Genomic DNA, 21774 nt, shown 5'->3' with positions numbered 1-21774 from the left:
GTCAACGGGGTTTTGCTGTGTGGGATGAAAAGATGTTGCACAAGGGGATCTCTCGCGGCCCGGCTGTCAGATGGCCGTGGGCCATGGACCACTGGTATAGAGGATGTGGATGCTGAAGCTTCATAAGGTAGCAGCATTCAGTTTACTTTGTTGCATGTAATATGTTACTTTATTTGATATTGCATTTAATTTGTTTTATAGTAAACTGCCTCAGCAGGCCTAGCGTTTGATGGGCAGTATAGCAAATAAATCCGCCTCAGTATTTATAACTGAATTGTATTGGGGGTGAGAATGTTGTATAGTCGCAACATTCTGTAGCCCAGGGCTGCCCAAGTCCGGTCCTTGAGATCTACTGGCAGGCCAGGTTTTCAAGATATCCGCAATGAACATGCGTGAGAGAGATTTGCATACTAAGAAGGCAGTGCAGGCAAATCTCTCTCATGCATATTCATTGTGGATATCCTGAAAACCTGGCCTGCCAGTAGATCTCGAGGACCGGACTTGGGCAGCCCTGCTGTAGCCTGTCACTCTACTTTAGTGGCTGAGTGGAGCACAAGACTAGATAGCTCTGGAGTGAACTGCATTCTGCTCAACCACAGGAAGTATTTGAGGAACTTGAGTTATTATAAAATGGAAATTTGGGTCAGCATACTACTAAAATACTAATGCGGGAACCTGATGGCTTCCTGATGAGAGCTGCATAGGGAAAAAGGATTTTAAAAAAATGAGTAACAATTGGTACAGAATTTTACTTTCTCTGGTTCTCTATTCCAGCCAATAGGTATGTGTGTTGAGGGGAGGTGGGGAGGGGACTGGTACTCATTTAATATTGCTCAGAGAGTGAAAACAAGTTTTCTTGCATTTTTTTCATTAGCTGATCCCGATATCTAGAGCTCATATGTGTATGACATGTAATTGGGAAAAGGATTTTTTAAACCTTGGAATAAAAATTGAAGACACCATTTGCTTTTTGCCTTAACTTCTTTTTAAATCTTTCATTTAATGTTTTATATTATCAGTTTGTTTTACCATATGTACTCAAATATGTCGATCCAAATATGCCGAGACCCCCATTATTCCCCCCAAAAAGGAGGAAAACTGGTTGACTCAAATAAGTCGGGCGGCTTAATATTCAAGTGCCCTCCCCTGTCAGGCTCTGCACCCAGTCCCCCCTCCTTGCCCTGTCCATCGTACCTCCTTTGCCACTGGAATCCCTGGTGGTCCAGAGGTGTAGCAGGCAGGAACAAGCTTTCCATGCTCCTGCCCCACTGCTAACCCAGTCAGTCACTGCCACGAGTTCCGGCTTTAGCCGCTGAGCGGTACTAAGCAGTAGCGCGCTTTGACGCTGTTGCTTGGCACTAAGCGGCTTCCTGAATGGCTCCTGTGAATTCTCATGAGAAGTGTGGCGTAGTGGTTAAAGCTACAACCTCAGCACCCTGGGGTTGTGGGTTCAAAACCCACACTGCTCCTTGTGACCCTGGGCAAGTCACTTAATCCCCCTATTGCCCCAGGTACATTAAATAGATTGTGAGCCAGCTGGGACTGACAGGGAAAAAAGCTTGCGTACCTGAATAAACTAATGTAAACCATTCTGAGCTCTCCTTGGAGAACAGTATAGAAAACTGAATGAATAAATAACCTGTAGGTGCTGTGTCTGTCAGCCAGCGGATGGAGACAAAAAGAAAGTAGTCCTATAGGGTGAATTCCATAAAGGTATTATGTAGGCTCCCATATTCAATATTTCTGTCTTCAGCAGATGGTGATGGTTCACTGTGTAGGTTCTGATTTGATAGGCTGGATAAGCTTTGAAACAAGTTGTCGTTAGTTAAATTTAAGGAGGCGTCCTCCCAATATTAAAGCAAAACCTGGAAAAGAAGAAAAGACGTTGGAAAATACATGTATGTTTCTAAGTCCCATTTTTCTCATTCAGGTTTCTCTGGAGGGTGGGTGGGGGCTGGTATCGAGCTGTCTAGCAGACTGGAAGAAGGCTATCTGGGGATGGCTCCCTGGACTGGTTCATGAACCGGATCCCAGTTGAGTAAAGGAAGTTATGAAATGGCAGTGCTGTGAGTTTCAAGTTTATTAAACATTTGATGAATCGCCTATTAGCATTACTAAGCGATGTACATTTTCAAGTAAAGAAACAGAAATACTAATATACTAACAATAATTTAAATATAATACGTACTAGAAGTGGGAGGAAAAAATTAAAAAGTTACAATCTTGGGTTAAGAAAAGCAGGTAAAAACAAAAGGTAAGGGGTTAAGAGGCCAAAGCACAATTAAAAAAGTGACCCTAAGGTAAGTTGTTTTCAGGCGTTAAAAGCATCATTAAATAAATAAGTTTTTAAAAGTTTTTTAAATGTTGCGAGGTCTTGTTCAATTCTAATGAACTGAGGAAGGGCATTCCACCATTGTGGTCCCATCACTGTAAACATGTCCGATCTCCTAGTCCCTATAATTTTCAAAGAAGGGACGGAAAGTAAATTTAGATCTGATGAACGAAGTGTACGTTGGATTTTGTGTGGAATAAGTGATCTGGAAATAAATTGTGGTTCGTTAGATGATAAAGTTTTAAAAATGAGAAGCATTATTTTAAACGTTATCCTATGGCTAATTGGTAGCCAATGAGCATCTTTGAATAGTGGGGAAACGTGATCATATTTTTTCGCATTGTAAATTAATTTTATGGCTGTATTCTGTATTAACTGCAATCTTCTTTTTTCTTTCTGTGTAATATTTAAAAGTAATGCATTGCAGTAATCAATTTTTGATATTACTAAGGAGTGGATAAGAATTTTTATTGAAGTTGAACTAAGAAATTTAGCAATTGAACGGATCTGACGTAATTTGAAGAAGCAGTTTTTAACGATAAGAGAAATGTGTTCATGATAAATTAATTTGTCGTCTAATATTACGCCGAGAATTTTGACCGAGGATACCAGATTGAGTGAGATATTATTAAGAGTAAACGGTTTTGAAAGTATTATGTTTTTTTTCCAGTTGAATATCATTAATTTGGTCTTGTTGATATTTAACGCTAGTTTATTTGAAGTGAGCCAGTTTTGAATTTGTTCTAATTTTTGATTAATAAATGTAATTTCAGTGTTATTTTCTGGATCCAAGGGATGAATGAGTTGGATGTCGTCAGCGTATGAATATGGAATGAAACCTATGGACTGACATAGTCCTAATAATGGTGAGAGAAAGATATTAAACAGTAAAGGGGAAAGTATGGAACCTTGAGGTATTCCAAATGATGATGAATATGAAGTAGATTCTTCATTATTAAATCTGACTATAGAAGTACGGTTGGAAAAATAAGAAGTGAACCAAGCTAGAACTCTCTCGTTTATGCCTATTTCTTCAAGCCTGTTTAAAAGCAAGTCGTGATCGATGGTAGAGGCTAGTAGAGAATATTCATTGGGCTCTCAGTCTCTTCCCTCCTTTCCTCCCTCACTATGTTCTTATAGCTTGAAGAAAGACATTCAAGGGATGCACACAAAGACCTGCTGTTAGTTCTTCTTTCAGGTGAGTGGAGCTTCTCATGGTAGAATGGTAGCTTCCGCCTGCTTTTGGGACGCAGGAGAGAACATTCTGTTCAGCAACTGCTGAGGGTTCTCATGCGGGTAGCTGCCCGTCATAGCTGTGAAAGGACATCCCTCCCAATTAAGCACAGCACAATCCTAAGTTTTTGCTGCAACTGGAGTAGTTGAGGTAAAGCACAGCTGCTCTTCAGCGGCACATCCAAGAATGACAATATCACTTTTGCAAGTTGGTAGGGCTCATCTTGCAACATTCTTTGCAGAGGACCCTGCGGTGTATGGTCAATTCCTCATTGAGGAAAGACCACCTCCTTCCTTTTTCAGTCTCGCATTGCAGTAAGCATACCAATGCAAGAGCTGCCACTTTATCCTCCCCCCCCCCCCCCACACACTTTTATGGGCAGCTTTCAGCCTTGCATCTCTTGGAGAGCACTGGCTATTCTTAGGCCATGTCTCGAGACCTTTAAGTGGCTCACTTTAGGTGAAGATATGGCAAGGTTCCCTACAGATTTGTCATTGTTTCTAGGCATCACGGAAACATGGTAGAACGAGGACGTCGTCTGGGACACTGTGCTACTGGGATACAAGCTATACCACAGACAGAGTAGGACAAAAAGTTGGGGGTATTGCCCTATACATAAAAGAGGGAATTGAGTCTAGCAGAGAGAACACACCGGAAACGAACAATAAGGTAGAGTCTCTCTGGGCCAAAATACCGGGAACAAATGGAATGGATACGAAGATCGTCATCTACTACCGACCTCCAGGGCAGTCCGAAGAGACTGATGGAGAAATGACAGACGAGAAATGACAGACAAGATTAAACACGAATGCAAGGGAACCTCCAGGACAGGGTTGGGAACCACTGTTTTAGAGCACTGAACTGACGACCAGAGCTGCCTTGTGGCCAAAAAAAGTTCCACCTTTCCGTAAGTTCAGCAGAAAGCTTGGTGCCTATTCTGGAACCTCTGTCTTGTCTTATCGGGACTGCTGCAGGACATATTTCCCCGACATTACATAGATATTCTGCAGCAGGTCTGTTCTTCACCAAACTCATTTTTTTTTCCAGCAGCTCTGTCTAGATTCCTTGGATTAATGCAGTGCACGAGCTAGCTCCTTTAATATAGCAGTATGTTAAGTTCAGGACTTGCCTGTCTGATGGATCAGGGAAGCATTAAGACAAGGAAGACACTATTACCTTCCACCTATTTTGGATTGCTCTCGGTACACACACATGTTTGTTTGTTTGGCTTTTTTTCTTCAATCGGGTCTTTCTGGGTCTTCGAGTTTTCATTTGGTTTTATTCTTTTTCTCTTACTAGAATTGAATTTGTTACAGAAAGTCCCTCTGTAGAAGCTTTGGTTCCTTCGGTCTACTTGTTTACAGAGAATCAAAAATTATTCACATTTAAAAGGGAAATACTGAATTTAGAAATCTAAGTCCTCAATCATATCTCTGACATCAGAGGGAAGGCTTCTGGGTCAGCCATGGGCAGTGTGCAGGAGCCCCTGCTTGTGGCTTTGTGAAGAGAAATGTGACTGGGAGGAGGGAGCCGGCCATAGGAAGTAAACTCCTGCATGAGGGAGGCATGAATTTTGGACACAGAACAAAGGGAGGAAAGGATGATGAGGGGTGTGCTGGGACAAAGAGGAAGGAAGAGGGTTGCATTGGGACAGGAAGGGAGAAAGAGGGTCGTATCGGGACAGGAAGGGAGAAGCAGCACCCTCAGTTCGTAAGCATGAGCCTGACCTAAGTTGGATGTTTGCCTGTATAATGAAATACATTAGGTTGCTTTTTCAAGGTAAACAGGCGGGATTTTAGAAAAGTATTTGGCAACCTTGCACAGGGTCTTTGGAGAGAATCGGTGGAACTAGTAAGTCATCTGGGGGTAGGAATTGTACAGGATTAGGACTGAAGAATGGGGATGTGGGGGGGTAATATTTAGGATTTGCTGTCCGCTGAGAAAAAGAACTGGCAGGAGATACCAGAATTTATGTGATGGACAAACCTGGGAGGGAAGTGGGGCAGGCACTATCTTAAGGAGCATTTGAGCAACAGAACAGCACTAGTAAAGAGAGATAGGAAGTGCATGCACTTGTGTATGTTTCTGTGTCTCTGGAGAGGATAGTCTCATATAAATAAAACTTCCCTTAGAAAATCTGGGCTGGAGTGGAGAGATTCATTGGTACCTGTGCACATTCTTAGCTGAGGGAAATTTTCAACCCAAGGACAAATTCCTTGAATTCAGTCCTAATACTGCCTCCACTCTGTCTGTGTCTTTTCAGATGCATTAAGAAAAGCTAAATATTTTCCATTTGTGATCTTTTTTTCACTTGTAAACTTTGTAAATTTATATCTTGTACACTGCCTTTAAATCTTATTCTTTTCAGCAGTCCACCCATGGGATCTCTGATTTGTACCGGAGGCAATGGAAAGTGAAAATGTCTTGCCCACTGCTGCAGAGCTGCCGAGTTATCCACCTCCAGGAAGAAGACTTTTTAGCCAGCTCTGTCTTTGAATTCCAATGAAGTGTCCTGTCCGCAGTCCCTAATACCACCAAATGAAATCAGCACTTCAGGGCCCATAATTTACTAAGATAGGGTTGCAAAAATCCAAGACTGAGTTTCCCTTTTGAATTGGATAACTTGGCTGCTCTCCAGCTCTGTCCATTAAGCTTCTCCATTCAAAACATGGTGACAAAATTCATCACTATTTCCGTCCCCGTGGATAAAACTGTGAGAAATAATCCCTTGTCATTCTTTAGCACCCGTCTCAACCTCATTCCTTCTACACTAGCATTCTTCAATGCAAGGCTTGAGGGTCAGTAGCAAAGCTCACTCGCAAACTATTACTGCTAGGTTCTGCAATTTTCTCTGCTGCTTTTGGAGAGGTGAAATAATGATGGGGTGGGAAGGCGGGAACAAATGTTTGCCCAGGGCCCAATATAATGTTAATATGGCCCTGAATTTGGTCCATTCCTCCCTCTTCATCAAGTCCTCTGTAATTGATGGTCTACAGTGGATATTCTCAATGAATAGAGTTATCAGTTTGAGAATATTGCAAACATCCCTCAAATTAATTTGTTCAAGGAACTAAATAATGTGTAACAGGAAAACTGTAGAAATCTAAGATGTCTATCTCTAGAAATATTATCCAATGCTTCAGTCTTAATATATCTTTAATGTTTGGTGCAATAGCAGATTGTAATGAAGCAACAAAAGAGTTGGTTCAATTTCAAGAAATATATTCTCAAACTCAGGCACTTTAACCACTGTTTCTCAAGAGAACTGGCACACATCTGGAACAGTGTTTTGTATACATTTGCTCTATCCTGGTAACAACCTGCCATATATCCTATAGTGTAACTGGGAGTATCTAGAGTTCCATTGCTTACAGCAGCCCAAAATATTAACTAACTGAGCTCTGGAATGAGTTACCACTTTCACTTAGAAGTCTAGGCCCCTTCGTTTTATTTTGGAAAGCTCTGAAAACTTTCTTGTGTACTAAACACTTTGAAAGCTAAGGCATTCTAGATTACAGTCTTCTTCTATATTTATGTACTATATTTACATTATTGTAAACCGAGTCGAGCACCTTTTGGTTGAAGACCCGGTCTATAAATTTAAGGTTTAGTTTAGTCATTGGATAATGGAACTCTAGATGGGCCAGAGGCTACTTGCACTCTAGATAAAATGAAGCCTACCAAATTCTGTTCTTGCAGAGCGTATGCACTCGCTTGATAAGAGGGTGCCTCATCAGCATGAGAAATTGCCAGGTTGAGAAGGAGGAGTTTGATCACCTGAGGATAAGGAGACGGCAGTTGGTGAAATATTGCTCACAGTTCCAGAGGTCCCTCCACTCGCTTCAGGCCAGACATTTTGGTCCATAGGTCCCTTAGTGGTAGTTGTTACCACTTTTGTCTTTCTCTTCTTCAGGATACGGAGATTAAATTCCTGCTCTTGGCTCCTTTAGCCATGGGCATGCATCCGTGGGCTGCATACCATGGTATTGGCTGATTTAAATAGTCCTTCAGGACAGAAAGTGACATCACTCGTGAACAGTTGAGGTCCTCGGGGCTGCCTGTCAGTCTATGGAGCAGAGCAAAAGAAAGTGGAAACGGACAATGAGCACTCCACTGAAGAACACTGATGTGAAACCAAATTGTTTATTTCATGAAAGGACACAAGCAGAAGCTGTGGACCCGACACAACACTGTGTTTCGGCATCTGAGGAACGCCTGCATCAGGAGTCACTAAAAATGGAACCAAACCTGTGGTGTATATCACAGTTCTTCAACCGCCGGTCCGCAGAAAATTTCTGCCGGTCGGCGCAGGGCCGGCGAGATCAAGTCGGCAGTTAAATTTCCTGCCGACTGCGGTTCCTCCCGACTAATGTTCCTCCCAGCCTCAGGCGATCAAGACAGGCTGCCAACGTCGGGGCCTTCCCTCTCTGAGTCTCACCTGTTCGGAAACAGGAAGTTGAAACAAAATAGGCGGGACTCAGAGAGTGAAGGGCCCGACGTCGGCAGCGTGTCTTGATCGACACCCCTGCCGAGTTGCTGAAGAGGGCCGCGGGGAAGTTGTGATTAGACCGGAGAGAGCTGCAGATTCAGGTGCAGGTGGAGGGAGATGGTCAGCGTGTGCAAACAAGATCCTGGGGAGCCTTCACAGTGGCTGTCTCCCCTCCCACCAGCTCTCCAATTTGCCAGGGAAGTGATTTACCGGCAACTTCCTGCAGGCAAGTACCGAGAGCTGCTGGAAGGGGAGGAAGCCACTGTAGGAGGCTGGGAAGGTCTGGAAAAGGGAGAGTTGTTACTGGACTTGAAGGGAGTTAGGAGAGATGCTGCTGGGAGGGGAGGAGGGAAAGGTATGGGAAGAGAGTTAATGTTGGATAGAGGGAGGGGGGAAGGGAGAAGAAGGAGAGATGCTGCTGGGAGGGGAGGAGGGAAAGGGATGGGAAGAGAGTTACTGTTGGATAGAGGGAGGAGGGAAGGGAGAAGAAGGAGAGATGCTGCTGGGAGGGGAGGAGGGAAAGGGATGGGAAGAGAGTTAATGTTGGATAGAGGGAGGAGGGAAGGGAGAAGAAGGAGAGATGCTGCTGGGAGGGGAGGAGGGAAAGGGATGGGAAGAGAGTTAATGTTGGATAGAGGGAGGAGGGAAGGGAGAAGAAGGAGAGATGCTGCTGGGAGGGAGGAGGGAAAGGGATGGGAAGAGTTAATGTTGGATAGAGGGAGGAGGGAAGGGAGAAGGAAAAAAAGGAAGGAGGGTAGGGAGAGAGAAAAAAAGGAAGGAAACAGCTGGCAGGGAGATTACAGGAGGGGAAGGGGGTCAGGGTGGAATGAAGAGATCAGATGAGAGAAAGGGGAGAGAGAGGAATGAGAAAGTAGAGAGACATTGATGCTGGAAAGGGGGTCAGCAGAGAAATGAGAGAGGGATAAAGATGCTAGATCTGGTGTAGGAGAGATAAAAATGAAGACGGCAGTGAAGCTGGAATGAATGATGTAAAAAGGAGAGAGGAGGATGGACAAGGAAGAGGGGCATAGAAAGAAGTCAGATACATATGGAATGGGGAGAGGGCAGACATTGGATGGAACGGGCAGATGCTGGAAGGAAAAGAGTGAAAAGAAGATGAAAGCAGAAACCAGAGACAACAAAAGGTAGAAAAAAATAATTTTATTTCTATTTTGTCATTAGAATATATCGGATTTGAATTATATATCCTGCTAGAGACATAACTGGGGACTGCAGTATTCTGTTAGCATGATATTTCTATGTAGCATTCTATAATAACTTGGCTTGTTCAGTTTTCTTGATAGTAGAGGGGATATATGTGAAGGGGAGGGGAGACAGGGGTTTTGTTGGTCCGTGCTCTGTATATTTGTATTTATAAAATCACAATTGTTCAGAATATTGTTTCTTTTTATACTTTAATAAAATACGTTCAATATAAAATCATAATTGCGGCTTGTGCAGATGGGATCAGATGGTTTGCGGGGACCGAGCTCGCAGAGATGGGGCGTAAACGGGATTTTTAAATTGTAGTCCTAGTAGTTTGCCGGTCCACAAAATAATTCTTTTATTTCTGCCGGTCCACGGGTGTAAAAAGGTTTAAGAACACTGGTGTATATGTTCACAGATGACAGGTCTGGGATAAAACAAAGCTCGGTCCAACTAACATGCCAGAGTAGCCAAAATCACTGAAAAGCTATGGCTACTCTGATTTTGTCATCTGTGAACATATATTCCACAGTGACCCCTGGTGCAGGCGTTCCTCAGACACTGAAACACAGTGCTGTGTCGGGTCCACAGCTTCTGCTTGTGTCCTTTTATGAAATAAAAAAGTTGGTTTCACATCATTGTTTTTCAGTGGAGTGCTCATTCTCCATTCCCACTTCCTTTTGTACTGTTTTATACCCGTGGGTTCTCTGTCCTGTTGGACTTTTTGGTGTTTACTTAGTCTGTAGAGCAGAGACACAATGTCTCATATTCTATAAACGGTGCCTTAAATTAGGTGCCAGTAGCAGGCCCTACCAGCACCTAACTTAAGTGGCAAAGCTGTTTAAAATCAATATAAAAATCATTTGAAAACAAAAATGTAGGTCCCTGGATCGCATTTACGGGGGTGCCTGAGAACGTCTAAAGTCAAAGTAGGCAGGGCTAACGCCAGAAACGACCTTGGGCACCTTTTGTAGATGTAATTCATATCAAAAACAGGTGCCGAAAATGTAGGCCTTGAAAACTCTGGCCTACATTTCCAGCACCTATGTTAGAGGTAGCTGCGATTCTATAAACGGCACTGTTGCGTGATTGACACGTGATCAGTGGCCTTTTTTTTTTTTTAGGCGGCCGCTGATACCAGTACCATTTGTGGAATCCAGCCCAATGTTCCCAGCCACAACATTCTCTCCTTAGATCTTGTTTTGTTTCAGCTATGAACTCTTCTGTATTTTGTTACTCAATTTCCTTTCTTTTCTTTGCAATACAGTATGTAAAAAAGAAAGAGAGAGGTTTTCCGTATGATTCAGCTACTAGGTTTAATACTTTACAGTCAAAAAAATGAAATACATATCTGAATGACTAAGAAGGGTGTGGCAGCAGATGGGGTGAATGGTGAAGAAAACATGTAGAAATATCTCATGAAATTATTTCCCAACAATAAATACCTACTAACTTTAAGAAGCCTTCTATTGCACTTACCATGTTTGGGGTTTGTTTGTTTTTTTTTACCACATAATAAATATATTTATATCACACTGATTTAAATAACATATTACCAAACCACACTCTGTGAACAGATCACACTGCACAACTGTTTTCTTTATAAAATAGCTCAACAGGAATACCCCCATTGGGCCAGCTGGACTGGAGCAAAGCCTTTTCAGTACCTTTCAGCACCACATTGTCCCATTTTTAAAATTATCGCATGTTTTCTTGCTGTATTGCAAATTGTTACCACAGTCTCATGTTGCTCAACCACAATGATTATTGTTTATGCTTTCTGATATCACCATTGGACTCTACAATCAGCGTCTTCAGGAGCCACGACTGCTTCAGGTTTTCCCTGAGTTATTTCACCTCTTATCATAGATCATTTTATCATATAATAACAGCAGCAGCATGCAGTTCAAAACCTCTGTAGCAACTCTCTCCTCCTCCAAACTAAAGACAGATGAAATTATTTCTAGCGCATCTATTTATGAATATATGTTTGTGTGTCTCTTTTCTCTGAGGGTCTGTAACTGGGAGATGTGCTTTCCAGAAGGGCTCTAAAAAAATTCATGCAAATTAAACCAAATAATTATATTATCCCAGGACAAGCAGGCATGATATTCTCACATGTGGGTGACGTCATCTACGGAGCCCCAGCGCGGACAGCTTTTCAAGCAAACTTGCTAGAAGTTTCAAGTTTGCACACTGCACCACGCATGTGCATGCCTTCTCGCCCACTAGAGGGCGCATCCCACCTCGTGGTCCTCAGTTCAATTTTTTCCGCGGAGCCAGAAAGCCCTGTGGATCTGAGCTCCAGTTGTATTGCCTTCTAGCTGCCGCGTTTCGTTGTTCTTTTCTTTGAATAAGTTCGCGGTGCTGCTTTCTTGTCTTTTCGTTTCTTTTCTTTTTCAAAAAAAAAAAAAAAAAAAAATTTTATTTTTCGTTGGGCTCCGGGGGCTCCCGGAAGCCGTGGCCGTGGGACGTCGGTCGTTCCCGGCCTTCTTCTTCGTTGATGTCCCGTCCTGTTATGGGATTTAAAAAGTGCAGCCGGTGTGAGAGGTTACTTTCCATCACTGACCCTCACCGGTGGTGCATTGTCTGTCTTGGGCCGGATCATCCGACAGCGTCGTGTGATCGCTGTGCTACTTTCCAAACCAGAGCCCTCCGTCGCCGTAAGGCCAGAATGGCGGAATTGTTCGCCGTCGACACGCCGCCTAAGGCCTCGACGTCGGCCTCGGCCCCGGCCTTGACCTCGGCCTCGGCGTCCTCGGGGGCCTCGGCTTCGCCTCGGCCCTCGTCTTCTAAGGCGTCTACAGGGAAGCCGGCTTCGGGTAAGTCCTCTGTTCCATCCCCTTCAGCAAAGAAGCCATCTTCGACTCAGGCTAAGGCGGGTGGGTCGACCCCGGCCCCGCCTCGGACCTCGACTTCGCACACCCCGAGGGAATACTCGAGACCGAGGTCGCCCTCCAGGGAGTGTGCTCCGGACTCGGAACTCCCCACCTTCGTGGGGATTCCGGCCTTCCAGGAACTCCTTCGAGCCCTGATTTCATCGGAGCTGACGGGGGCCCTGGAAGTGTTGCAGCGGGCTGCGGTTCCGGCGGCCTCGACCTCGGCCGGGGCGCCTTCGGTCTCGGAGGCTCTGGCCTCGGCTCCCTCGACCTCGGGAGCCCCGGCCTCGGTGACCTCGGTCTCGGGTACTGTGGCCCCCTTAACCTCGGTCTCGGCCCCGCCCCTGACCTCGACCTCGGGGGGGCCGCCTGAGCGGAGTGTGAGGCCCAAGGAAAAGTTGCGCAGAGTGCGCCGTCTTTCCTCCTCTTCCTCGGGGTCTTCCCGGGACGCCTCGCCCTCGACGCGACCTCGGACGAGGCGCCGATCGAGGAAGTCTAAGCGGCCGCGAGGCTCGCCTCGGCACGATCGTTCCTCGCCGCTCGGGGGCGAGGCGCTGCAGGTGTCGGAGTTGCGCCTCGACAACCCGAGGCTCCTCCGATCACCTCATGGGAAGTCTTCCCGTGCCGCCTCGCCGAGGAAGTGGGAGAGTGTCCCCCGGACCCCGGGGTCCTCACCCAAGGGTTCTGCGAGGCGGAGAATTTCTCCTTCCCCCTCGAGGGCCTTGGAGAGGGGGTCCTGGGACTCGGGGTCAGTTAGGGATCCTCATTATTCCCATGAGGCCTCTCCCCTCTCCTCGGTGGGGCGGTCGAGAACCCCGTCTCCCCCGGCCAGGCCGTCCTCATTTTCCTCCTTTGTTCAGGACATGGCCCGAGCCCTGGGGTTAGACCTGATGGTCGGTTCTCAATATTCCAAAGAATTTTTGGAGGAACAGGACCTTCCCACTCCTCCTAGAGAGGTGCCTAGGCTCCCCCTCAACAGAGTCCTTCTGCAGACCTGGTTGAAGAACTTGTCAAACCCTCTTACAGTCACGTCTGTGCCTTCAAAAATGGAAGCGAAATATAGGACGGTGCCCCCTAAAGGGTTCGAAAAGGCGCAGCTCTCCCACCAGTCTCTTCTGGTGGAGTCTGCCCTTAAGAAATCACAGCCCTCACGGGTTTCTGCGGCGGTTCCACCCGGCAGGGAGGGGCGGACCCTGGACAAGTTTGGCCGTCGCCTCTATTCAAATTCCCTGATGGCCACCAGGGTTCTAAATTATGCCTTCACCTTTTCCTCCTATTTGCGTGGCATGGTGAAGGACCTTCCTCAATATCGAGACTCGTTACCGGACTCCCAAAGAGCAGGATTCGATAAGTTTATGTCCAACCTGTCTCAATTGCGGTTGTACCTATTTCATGCGGTGTATGACGCATTTGAGCTGGTTTCGAGGGTGTCGGCCTTCGCAGTGGCCATGCGCCGCTTGGCCTGGCTTCGCACCCTCGACATGGACCCAAACCTGCAGGAACGTCTTGCAGATTTGCCTTGTGTGGGGTCCGAGTTATTTGACGAGTCCTTAGATGCGGCGACCAAGCGGTTGTCGGAGCAGGAGCGCTCGTTAGCATCCCTGGTCCGCCCCAAACCTAGGCCCCCACCGCAGAAACCTTTCCGGCCTCCGCCGCGCCGATATCCTCAGAAGTCGACCCCGGCTTTCTCAAGGCCACCTCCGAGACATCCGTCTCAGCGAGGCAGAGGGGGACAAACCCAAGCCCCGGCGCAGGGTCCTTCTAAGCCCGCGCCTTCCTTTTGACGGGCTGAGCGGACGGGGCGGGTTCCCCTCCGCGATATCACAGGAACCCCTTCCTATCGGGGGGCGTCTTCGGTTCTTCCGGGTGGCATGGACCGAGATAACCTCAGACGCTTGGGTGCTCCGGACCGTCTCCGAGGGCTACTCGCTCAACTTTGTATCCTCGCCACCGGACCATCCTCCAAATCTGGCCTCTTGCAACCGATCGCAGCTGCCGACCCTTCTGGCCGAGGCCAGGGCCCTATTGGTGCTTCGGGCGGTCGAACCGGTCCCCCAGGACCAGCGGGGTACGGGGTTTTACTCCCGTTACTTTTTGGTTCCAAAAAAGACCGGGGACCTGCACCCCATACTGGACCTCAGGAAGCTCAACAAATTCCTGGTCCGGGAGAAGTTTCGAATGCTGTCTCTCCCGGTCTTATATCCTCTTTTGGAGGAGGGGGACTGGATGTGCTCCCTCGACTTGAAGGAAGCATACACCCATGTTCCGGTGCATCCCGCCTTCCGAAGATTTTTACGATTCCAGGTGGGGGATTTGCACCTACAGTACAGGGTCCTGCCCTTCGGCCTGGCTTCATCTCCACGAGTCTTCACGAAGTGCATGGTGGTGGTTGCGGCAGCCCTGAGGTCTCGTGGGCTTCATGTGTTCCCTTACCTGGACGATTGGCTTATCAAAGCCCCGACCAGGGAGGGGGTTATCTCAGCGACCCGACGGTCTATTGCCTTCCTGCAGAGCCTCGGGTTCGAGATAAACTTTCCAAAATCTCAGTTGTGCCCGGCTCAGTCTCTTCAATTTATAGGCGCGGTGCTGGACACGGTGCGCCTACGCTCCTATCTCCCGCCCCAGCGGTTGGAAGCCTTGGTCCGGATGGGCCGTCAGGTTTCTCAACTATCGGTGGTGTCGGCCCACCGCATGATGATACTGCTCGGGCATATGGCGTCGACGGTCCACGTCGCTCCGTTTGCCAGGCTGCATCTGAGGATCCCACAATGGACCCTCGCTTCCCAGTGGCGTCAGGAGTGCGATCCAGTGTCTCGCCTCATTGCGGTGACTCCGCTTTTGCGGAAATCGCTGCGTTGGTGGACAAACTCTTCACATCTGTCCAAGGGTTTACTGTTTCTCACCCCTCCGTTTCGCAAGGTTCTGACCACAGACTCCTCGGAGTACGCGTGGGGAGCCCACATCGACGGTCTTCGCACGCAGGGCCTGTGGTCTGCCGAGGACCGTCGGTGTCACATCAACGTGCTAGAGCTTCGGGCCATCTTTCTAGCACTCCGAGCATTCGTTCACATAGTGCGGAATCAGGTTGTCCTCGTCCGCACGGACAATCAAGTAGCAATGTACTATGTGAACAAGCAGGGTGGAACGGGCTCTTGGCCCCTCTGCTCGGAGGCTCTTCGCCTTTGGGAGTGGGCGGTCTCCCGGAACATCTTCCTTCGGGCGGTCTACATCCAAGGAGAACTGAATTGTCTGGCAGACAAACTCAGTCGACTTCTGCAACCGCACGAGTGGACTCTACACTCAGCAGTTCTGCGCGAGGTTTTCGCTCGCTGGGGAACGCCGCAGGTGGATCTGTTTGCCTCGCCGGAGACCCACAAACTGCCCCTGTATTGTTCTCGGATGTACTCGCGGGACCGTCTGGAGGCCGATGCCTTTCTTCTCGATTGGGAGGGGAGGTTCCTGTATGCGTTCCCTCCTTTTCCTCTGATCATGCGAACGTTAGTACATCTGAAATCGTCCACGACCACGATGATTCTCATTGCACCTCGGTGGCCGCGTCAGCACTGGTTCTCCCTACTGCTTCAGCTCAGTGCCAGGGAGCCTCTTCTTCTGCCTGTGTTTCCTTCTCTGCTGTCACAGAGTCAAGGATCCATGTTACATCCCAATCTGCAGTCATTACACCTGACAGCCTGGTTTCTTGCTCCCTGACTGCGCCTGATCTGTCTCAATCGGTGAGGGAGGTATTGGAAGCCTCACGCAAGATTTTGACGAGGCTTTGTTATTCGCAGAAATGGACCAGGTTCTCTACCTGGTGTTCGTCTTTTCACCTGGATCCGGTGTCGGTTCCGGTGTCCTCGGTTTTGGACTATTTATTCCACCTGTCGCACTCTGGCCTGAAAACCACTTCGGTGCGTGTTCATCTTAGTGCTATTTCTGCCTTCCATCAACATCTGGATGGCCGCCCTCTGTCGCTCCATCCTTTGGTGACACGCTTCATGAAAGGGTTACTCAGGGTTTGTCCCCCTCTTAAGCCTCCTTCAGTCGTGTGGAATTTGAATGTGGTGTTGGCTCAACTGATGAAACCCCCTTTTGAGCCACTCAACAAGTCTCACTTGGAAAGTGGTGTTTCTGATTGCCCTCACCTCCGCTAGGCGGATTGGCGAGTTGCAAGCCTTGGTTGCGGACCCTCCTTTCACTGTCTTTCATCATGACAAGGTGGTTCTCCGTACCCATCCTAAGTTTTTACCTAAAGTGGTTTCTGATTTCCACCTCAATCAGTCCATTGTCCTTCCGGTATTCTTCCCTAAGCCCCACTCCCATCCTGGCGAGACGGCGCTTCACACGCTTGACTGTAAGAGGGCGTTGGCTTATTACCTTCAACGCACCAGGTCTCATCGGAAGGTTCCTCAATTGTTTTTGTCCTTCGATCCTAATCGATTAGGGCATCCGGTTTCCAAGCGCACTCTGTCTAACTGGTTGGCTGCTTGCATTTCCTTTTGCTATGCTCAGGCTGGACTTCCGCCCCCGGGTCGAGTCACGGGGCATAAGGTCCGAGCGATGGCAGCTTCAGTGGCTTTCCTCCGATCCACTCCTATGGAGGACATATGTAAAGCTGCCACTTGGTCTTCGGTTCATACGTTCACCTCTCATTACTGTCTGGACACTTTATCCAGGAGTGACGGCCGGTTTGGCCAGTCAGTTTTGCAAAATCTGTTTTCCTAAATTGCCATCCTCCCACCTGCCTTTTTTGGTTGGCTTGGAGGTCACCCACATGTGAGAATATCATGCCTGCTTGTCCTGGGATAAAGCACAGTTACTTACCGTAACAGGTGTTATCCAGGGACAGCAGGCATATATTCTCACAACCCGCCCGCCTCCCCGGGGATGGCTTCTATGCTAGTTATGGAACTGAGGACCACGAGGTGGGATGCGCCCTCTAGTGGGCGAGAAGGCATGCACATGCGTGGTGCAGTGTGCAAACTTGAAACTTCTAGCAAGTTTGCTTGAAAAGCTGTCCGCGCTGGGGCTCCGTAGATGACGTCACCCACATGTGAGAATATATGCCTGCTGTCCCTGGATAACACCTGTTACGGTAAGTAACTGTGCTGTATGGATGAGCAGTATCTTAACGTTTTTTTAACACTATATCTTGAAATAGTGTGACGGCAAGATAATTGAGTTGTAAAGAAATTCCTGTGAGCAGTTCTACAATTGGTGCCAGTTGGCTAATTTTCAGTTTTTCTGGGTTTCTTGCTTCTCTCCTCCTTTCATTAGCTCCAAACCTTAGGGATTAATCCATCAAACATTGGATTCAGTACAATTACTATGGAATCGGATAAATTCATCTGTATCCGGGAAAAAGTTGGAGAACAGGCCCAAGTTGTCATCATTGACATGAGTGAACCCAGCACCCCCATCCGGCGACCCATCTCTGCTGACAGTGCCATTATGAATCCAGCTTCCAAAGTCATCGCCCTGAAAGGTGAGTGAGAGCAAAGAGGTCTCACTGTTCTATGTCTGATGATGCTTAGATTGTACTCGGTTTATAGAAGCGCCTTGTAGGGATTATTCATGTCACCATTTATGAACGTATTTGCAATTAGGTCAGTATGATTATCTCGGTAAAGATAATGGCTACCACTCCTTTAGTCATCCTGCAGCTGGGTATGATACAGATGTCAGTAGTGACCAGTTTTCTAGTAGGAGATAGATCTATTTATTGTGATTTCATGAAGAGATTTCACCCAATACAGACAGTCCACAGGTTAAGACCAAGTTCCATTTTTTAACCTGTTCTTAAGTTGAATTTATATCAGATCCTGTACAGTATACAGTCTATAAAAACATTAGAGAACATTAAAGAAACAGTCCTCAGAATAAAGCACTGTAATTTAAATAGAAAAGATAGGTTTACACATTCATTCTTTATCACTGTTCCCTCTCCACCACCATATCCAACATTTCTCCCTCTCATCTCTCTTCCCTATGCATCTGTACCTCACGCCTCTCCCACCACAATGTCTAATATTTCTCTCTCCCTCTTTATACCCAACAATTCTCCTCTTTCTTCATTTCCCATGTGCACCATCTCTTTCCCTCTCACTCAGACACCCATGCCCAAGTCTCCCTTTCTATTCCCTCCCCCACCTCAGCATTTCTTTCCCTCACTCCCTCCATTCTTCCATCCTATGTCCAAGTTCATGCTCCCCCTCCCTCCATCAATTCTGTGGCTCAAGTTCGTGCTCCCTCCCTTTCTTCTGTGTCCCAACATGACCCTTCTTCTCCTTTCCTGTGCCAACACGACCCTCGTTGTCTTTCCCTCCCTCTGTACTGTGTCCCAAATTCATGCCTCCTTCCCTCCCGCAGGTGTCTACATCCTCTGGATTGCTTCCTCTTCCCAGCCGCACTCATCTTCACAAAGCCGCAGTTAATGCACATGGCTAACCCAGAAGGTTTCCTTCTGATGTCAGAAGGAAGGCTCACAACTTTGTGAAGACAAGTGCAGCTGGGAGGAGGGAGCCAGCCAGAGGAGGTAAATACCCGCGGGAGGGAAGCAGGCATGAATTTGGGACACAGCACAGAGGGAGGGAAGGACGAAGAAGGTCTCGGAAGGAAGCAGATTCCAGTTCATAAGTATGAGTCTGATGTAAGTAGAACATTCTTAACCCGGGGACTACCTGTATATTAAATAGTAATCAGGTACTCAAGTATTTTCCCTATCTGTCCTGGCAAGCTCACAATCTAACTGAGGTATCTGGTGTAGAGCAAGGACACCATATGTGATTTTGTTAACATATCTATAGGTGCATGAAGAGTTAGAAGTACAACCTACTCTGTTGATTTTTATTTCCCATAGCATCCTTCCCACTATTCCAGACCAGTGGAATAATTATGTCCATTTACCACCAGATGAAGGTAGAAAATACTAAGGAGTTGGGAGGGGGATTGATCCTATATCTCACAGCTCTTCAAGTGTGTTCTATCTCCAAGCAGATGAATGAACATAGCTTTCAGCCCTGTACCTGTCTAGCACGCTGCTGGTCCGGTTGGTGAACTGGTTCCCAGTTGAGCTTCCAGGGGTGCCTTGCAGAGTGCATGCTTGGTGGTGTTAGCCTCTGCCACCTGCTCCTTCTCTCTGGCCTGTTGGTTTTCCCCTTTTCCTCTGGGTCTTTGCAGCCTGTTCAGTCTGTTAAAAAAACAAAATGAAAAAAAAACCAACCCACAACCCAGTAAAGCAGTATATTTTTATTATTTTGCTAAAGTTCATTTAATAATCAACAGTGAATATATAAGAAACATAGCAAGGTGGCTGACAGATAGAGATGGGAGTCAACAGTGGGGCAACTGTGCAGCCTGATTGCGTGAACAAGGAGGTGGTTTCCAGGGTTGGTGGGAAAAGAATAGCCTAGGCTGGCAGTACAAATCTCTCTCTTATTGGCTGTAGCGGTAATCCACCTGACATTGGGGAAGCCTGAATGTGCCTTTAGCAGCTGCAGCAGTTAACCATCTGACTTTGGGGAAGCCTGTGCTGGCAGTTGGGGTTTCCTCAGCTGGCGGGGGTGTTTCCCCATTTCGCAGGTGCTGTGATAGCAGCTCAGCAGTCCAAACTCAAGACTCAAGGACTCCTGACTGGCAGTTAGGGATTTCCCAGCTGAGAGAGAGAGGATTCCCTTTGCCGCACGCCAGCAGGAGCAGCTTTGCACCTCCAGCATGTCTGCATTGGCAGAGTTGGAGAAGTACTTCTCCTGCTGCAGATCATGCCGAGAGGCCTCAGAGAAGTGTCACAGTAAAGTAGGCAAGGGGCGCACCAAACAGGACAAGACCAGGGATGCCAACGTTGGGAACTGCAGACAACTGCAACCTACGCTGAGACCTTCGGGGGAGATAGTAGTTGGAGACCAGGCTGTAGGCGAAGCAGGAATGGCAGCCATTTTGGGATCATGTGACATTTCTGCATCGGCTCGGCCTTCCGGGTCTACAGGTAGTACAGACATTTCTTTGGGCAAGGATCTTCTCACGGGGTCTTTGTTTTCCCCTGAATTTTTATTAGTGTTACACCAGACATTTCTTTTAAAGCAGGGCCAGGCTGGATCTTCTGTGCCTACTCTGACCTTTCCTCAGGAGGACCGAGTGATTTCAGGATTTGGGCAGTGGGTCTAGATAGAGGTCTACCTCCCCATCTGTGAGGGCCTCCCTGTGCTCGGAGGAGGTCTCCATTGGGGAATAGTTGGAGGATTGTGAGCTTCCTCCTGGAGAGGAGGATGACCCTAAGGTCTTTGAGATTTGTTCTGGAGAGAGGAACTCTGTTCCCTTATTATGGAGATTTTGGCGGCATTCTCTATAGAGGATCCAGCAACCCCTTCCACAGGCATGTAGAAAGCCTCCCTAATGAAGGGCCTTCATGGTCAACCCAAGGTGTTTCCTATACAACCGGATATTCAGGATCTGATTTCAGAGGAATAGAAGAATCCAGATACGAGTCTGAAGGCTGGCCAGGGGATGGCTTGCCTTTACCCCCTTGTGCTGGAGGAAAGGAGAAGTTCTAGGTGCCAAGGGTGGATCCTTTGGTGACTATAATGATGATTTTTGCCTGAGGACAGGCCCAGGGGTGTGGCTCGCATAGGCTCTAGCTCTGTCCAGTCTCCAAGTTTTCGGAAGAGCAGACACTAGAGACCAGGCCAGCAGCAATTCAGCCAGAGGAACCACATGCCTAGCAAGCAGTTCTGCTTTCGATCTGACAAAAATGTGTGCATGTGGGAATGCCCTCTGCACCTTCATGTAACAACCAGTGTGATGAGGCTGGTCCACTCCTCTCCTGGCCATCTACAACTGTTTGTGGAGGAGTGGACCACCATAATGTCAGACCAGTGGATCTCGGACATTGTCAAGGATGGCTACCAGCTCAAGTTCTCCATCACGTTTGCTCCTCAGTTTTTGTAGTCTCCAGTGTGAGTAGGCATCAAGGAGGTCGCCATTTGGGAGATAATGGTGTCCCTACTAGCGCTGCAAGCTATAAGTATATTTCCTCTGGAAGAGAGAGGGCTGGGGCTCTACTCCATTTACTTTGTGGTCCCCAAAAAGAAAGGCACATTTTGACCAGTTTTAGACCTCAAGGGTCTAAACTGATGCCTGCGGATCTTGAAGCTTCGTATGGAGACTCTGTGTTCTGTGATTATGTCGGTGCAACCAGGAAAATTCCTTACAGCCCTGGACCTCAAAGAAGTGTTCTTTCACATCTTGATATAGCCTCATCAGCAGTTCCTGAGGTTTGTGGTACTGGGCGGACATTTCTAGTTCATGAATACTAAACACCAAAAAGCACAATGAATAAAAAAAAAGTTTTAAATTTTGTGATGTGCTCAGTCCCATAACCAATATGCCATAGATTTATCAAGGATTTCCATGGGACCATCATTATCATTTCATAGTCCCTGAACCACCTTCATTATGATAAATATTCTTTTTTTCAAAAAAGAAAATTAATATGTACTCATACAATATCTGTGGCAGTTCCTCCAAACTTCAAACTCTCCTTTTTGTCTGTGCATTTCAATCTTGTATATCAAAATCACACCCACGAAGACTCCCTCCAACTCGCAAGTACTCCAACCATTGAGGGAACCAACCTGCTGCT

At 47.2% G+C, this 21774-nt stretch overlaps 1 protein-coding gene across 5 annotated transcripts in view; it reads left to right on the top strand.

The window, feature by feature from the left end:
• Positions 1 to 21774, top strand: part of CLTCL1 (clathrin heavy chain like 1) — a 107741-nt gene that overhangs the window by 19098 nt on the left and 66869 nt on the right. For 4 of the 5 annotated variants that reach the window (XM_033954422.1, XM_033954421.1, XM_033954420.1 and 1 more), the window contains exon 2: positions 17415 to 17622. In XM_033954422.1, coding sequence (XP_033810313.1) covers positions 17415 to 17622 — 208 coding nt within the window. Of the gene's footprint in view, positions 1 to 3109; positions 3199 to 17414; positions 17623 to 21774 lie in introns of those variants that run through there. The other variant, XM_033954426.1, reaches the window with a different exon arrangement.

The sequence above is a fragment of the Geotrypetes seraphini genome, chromosome 8 (genome assembly GCF_902459505.1).
Source record: "Geotrypetes seraphini chromosome 8, aGeoSer1.1, whole genome shotgun sequence".
Classification (NCBI taxonomy): Eukaryota; Metazoa; Chordata; class Amphibia; order Gymnophiona; family Dermophiidae; genus Geotrypetes; species Geotrypetes seraphini.
The sequence above is the reverse complement of the archived record's forward strand: the minus strand, read 5'-3'. Positions and strand labels throughout refer to the sequence as shown.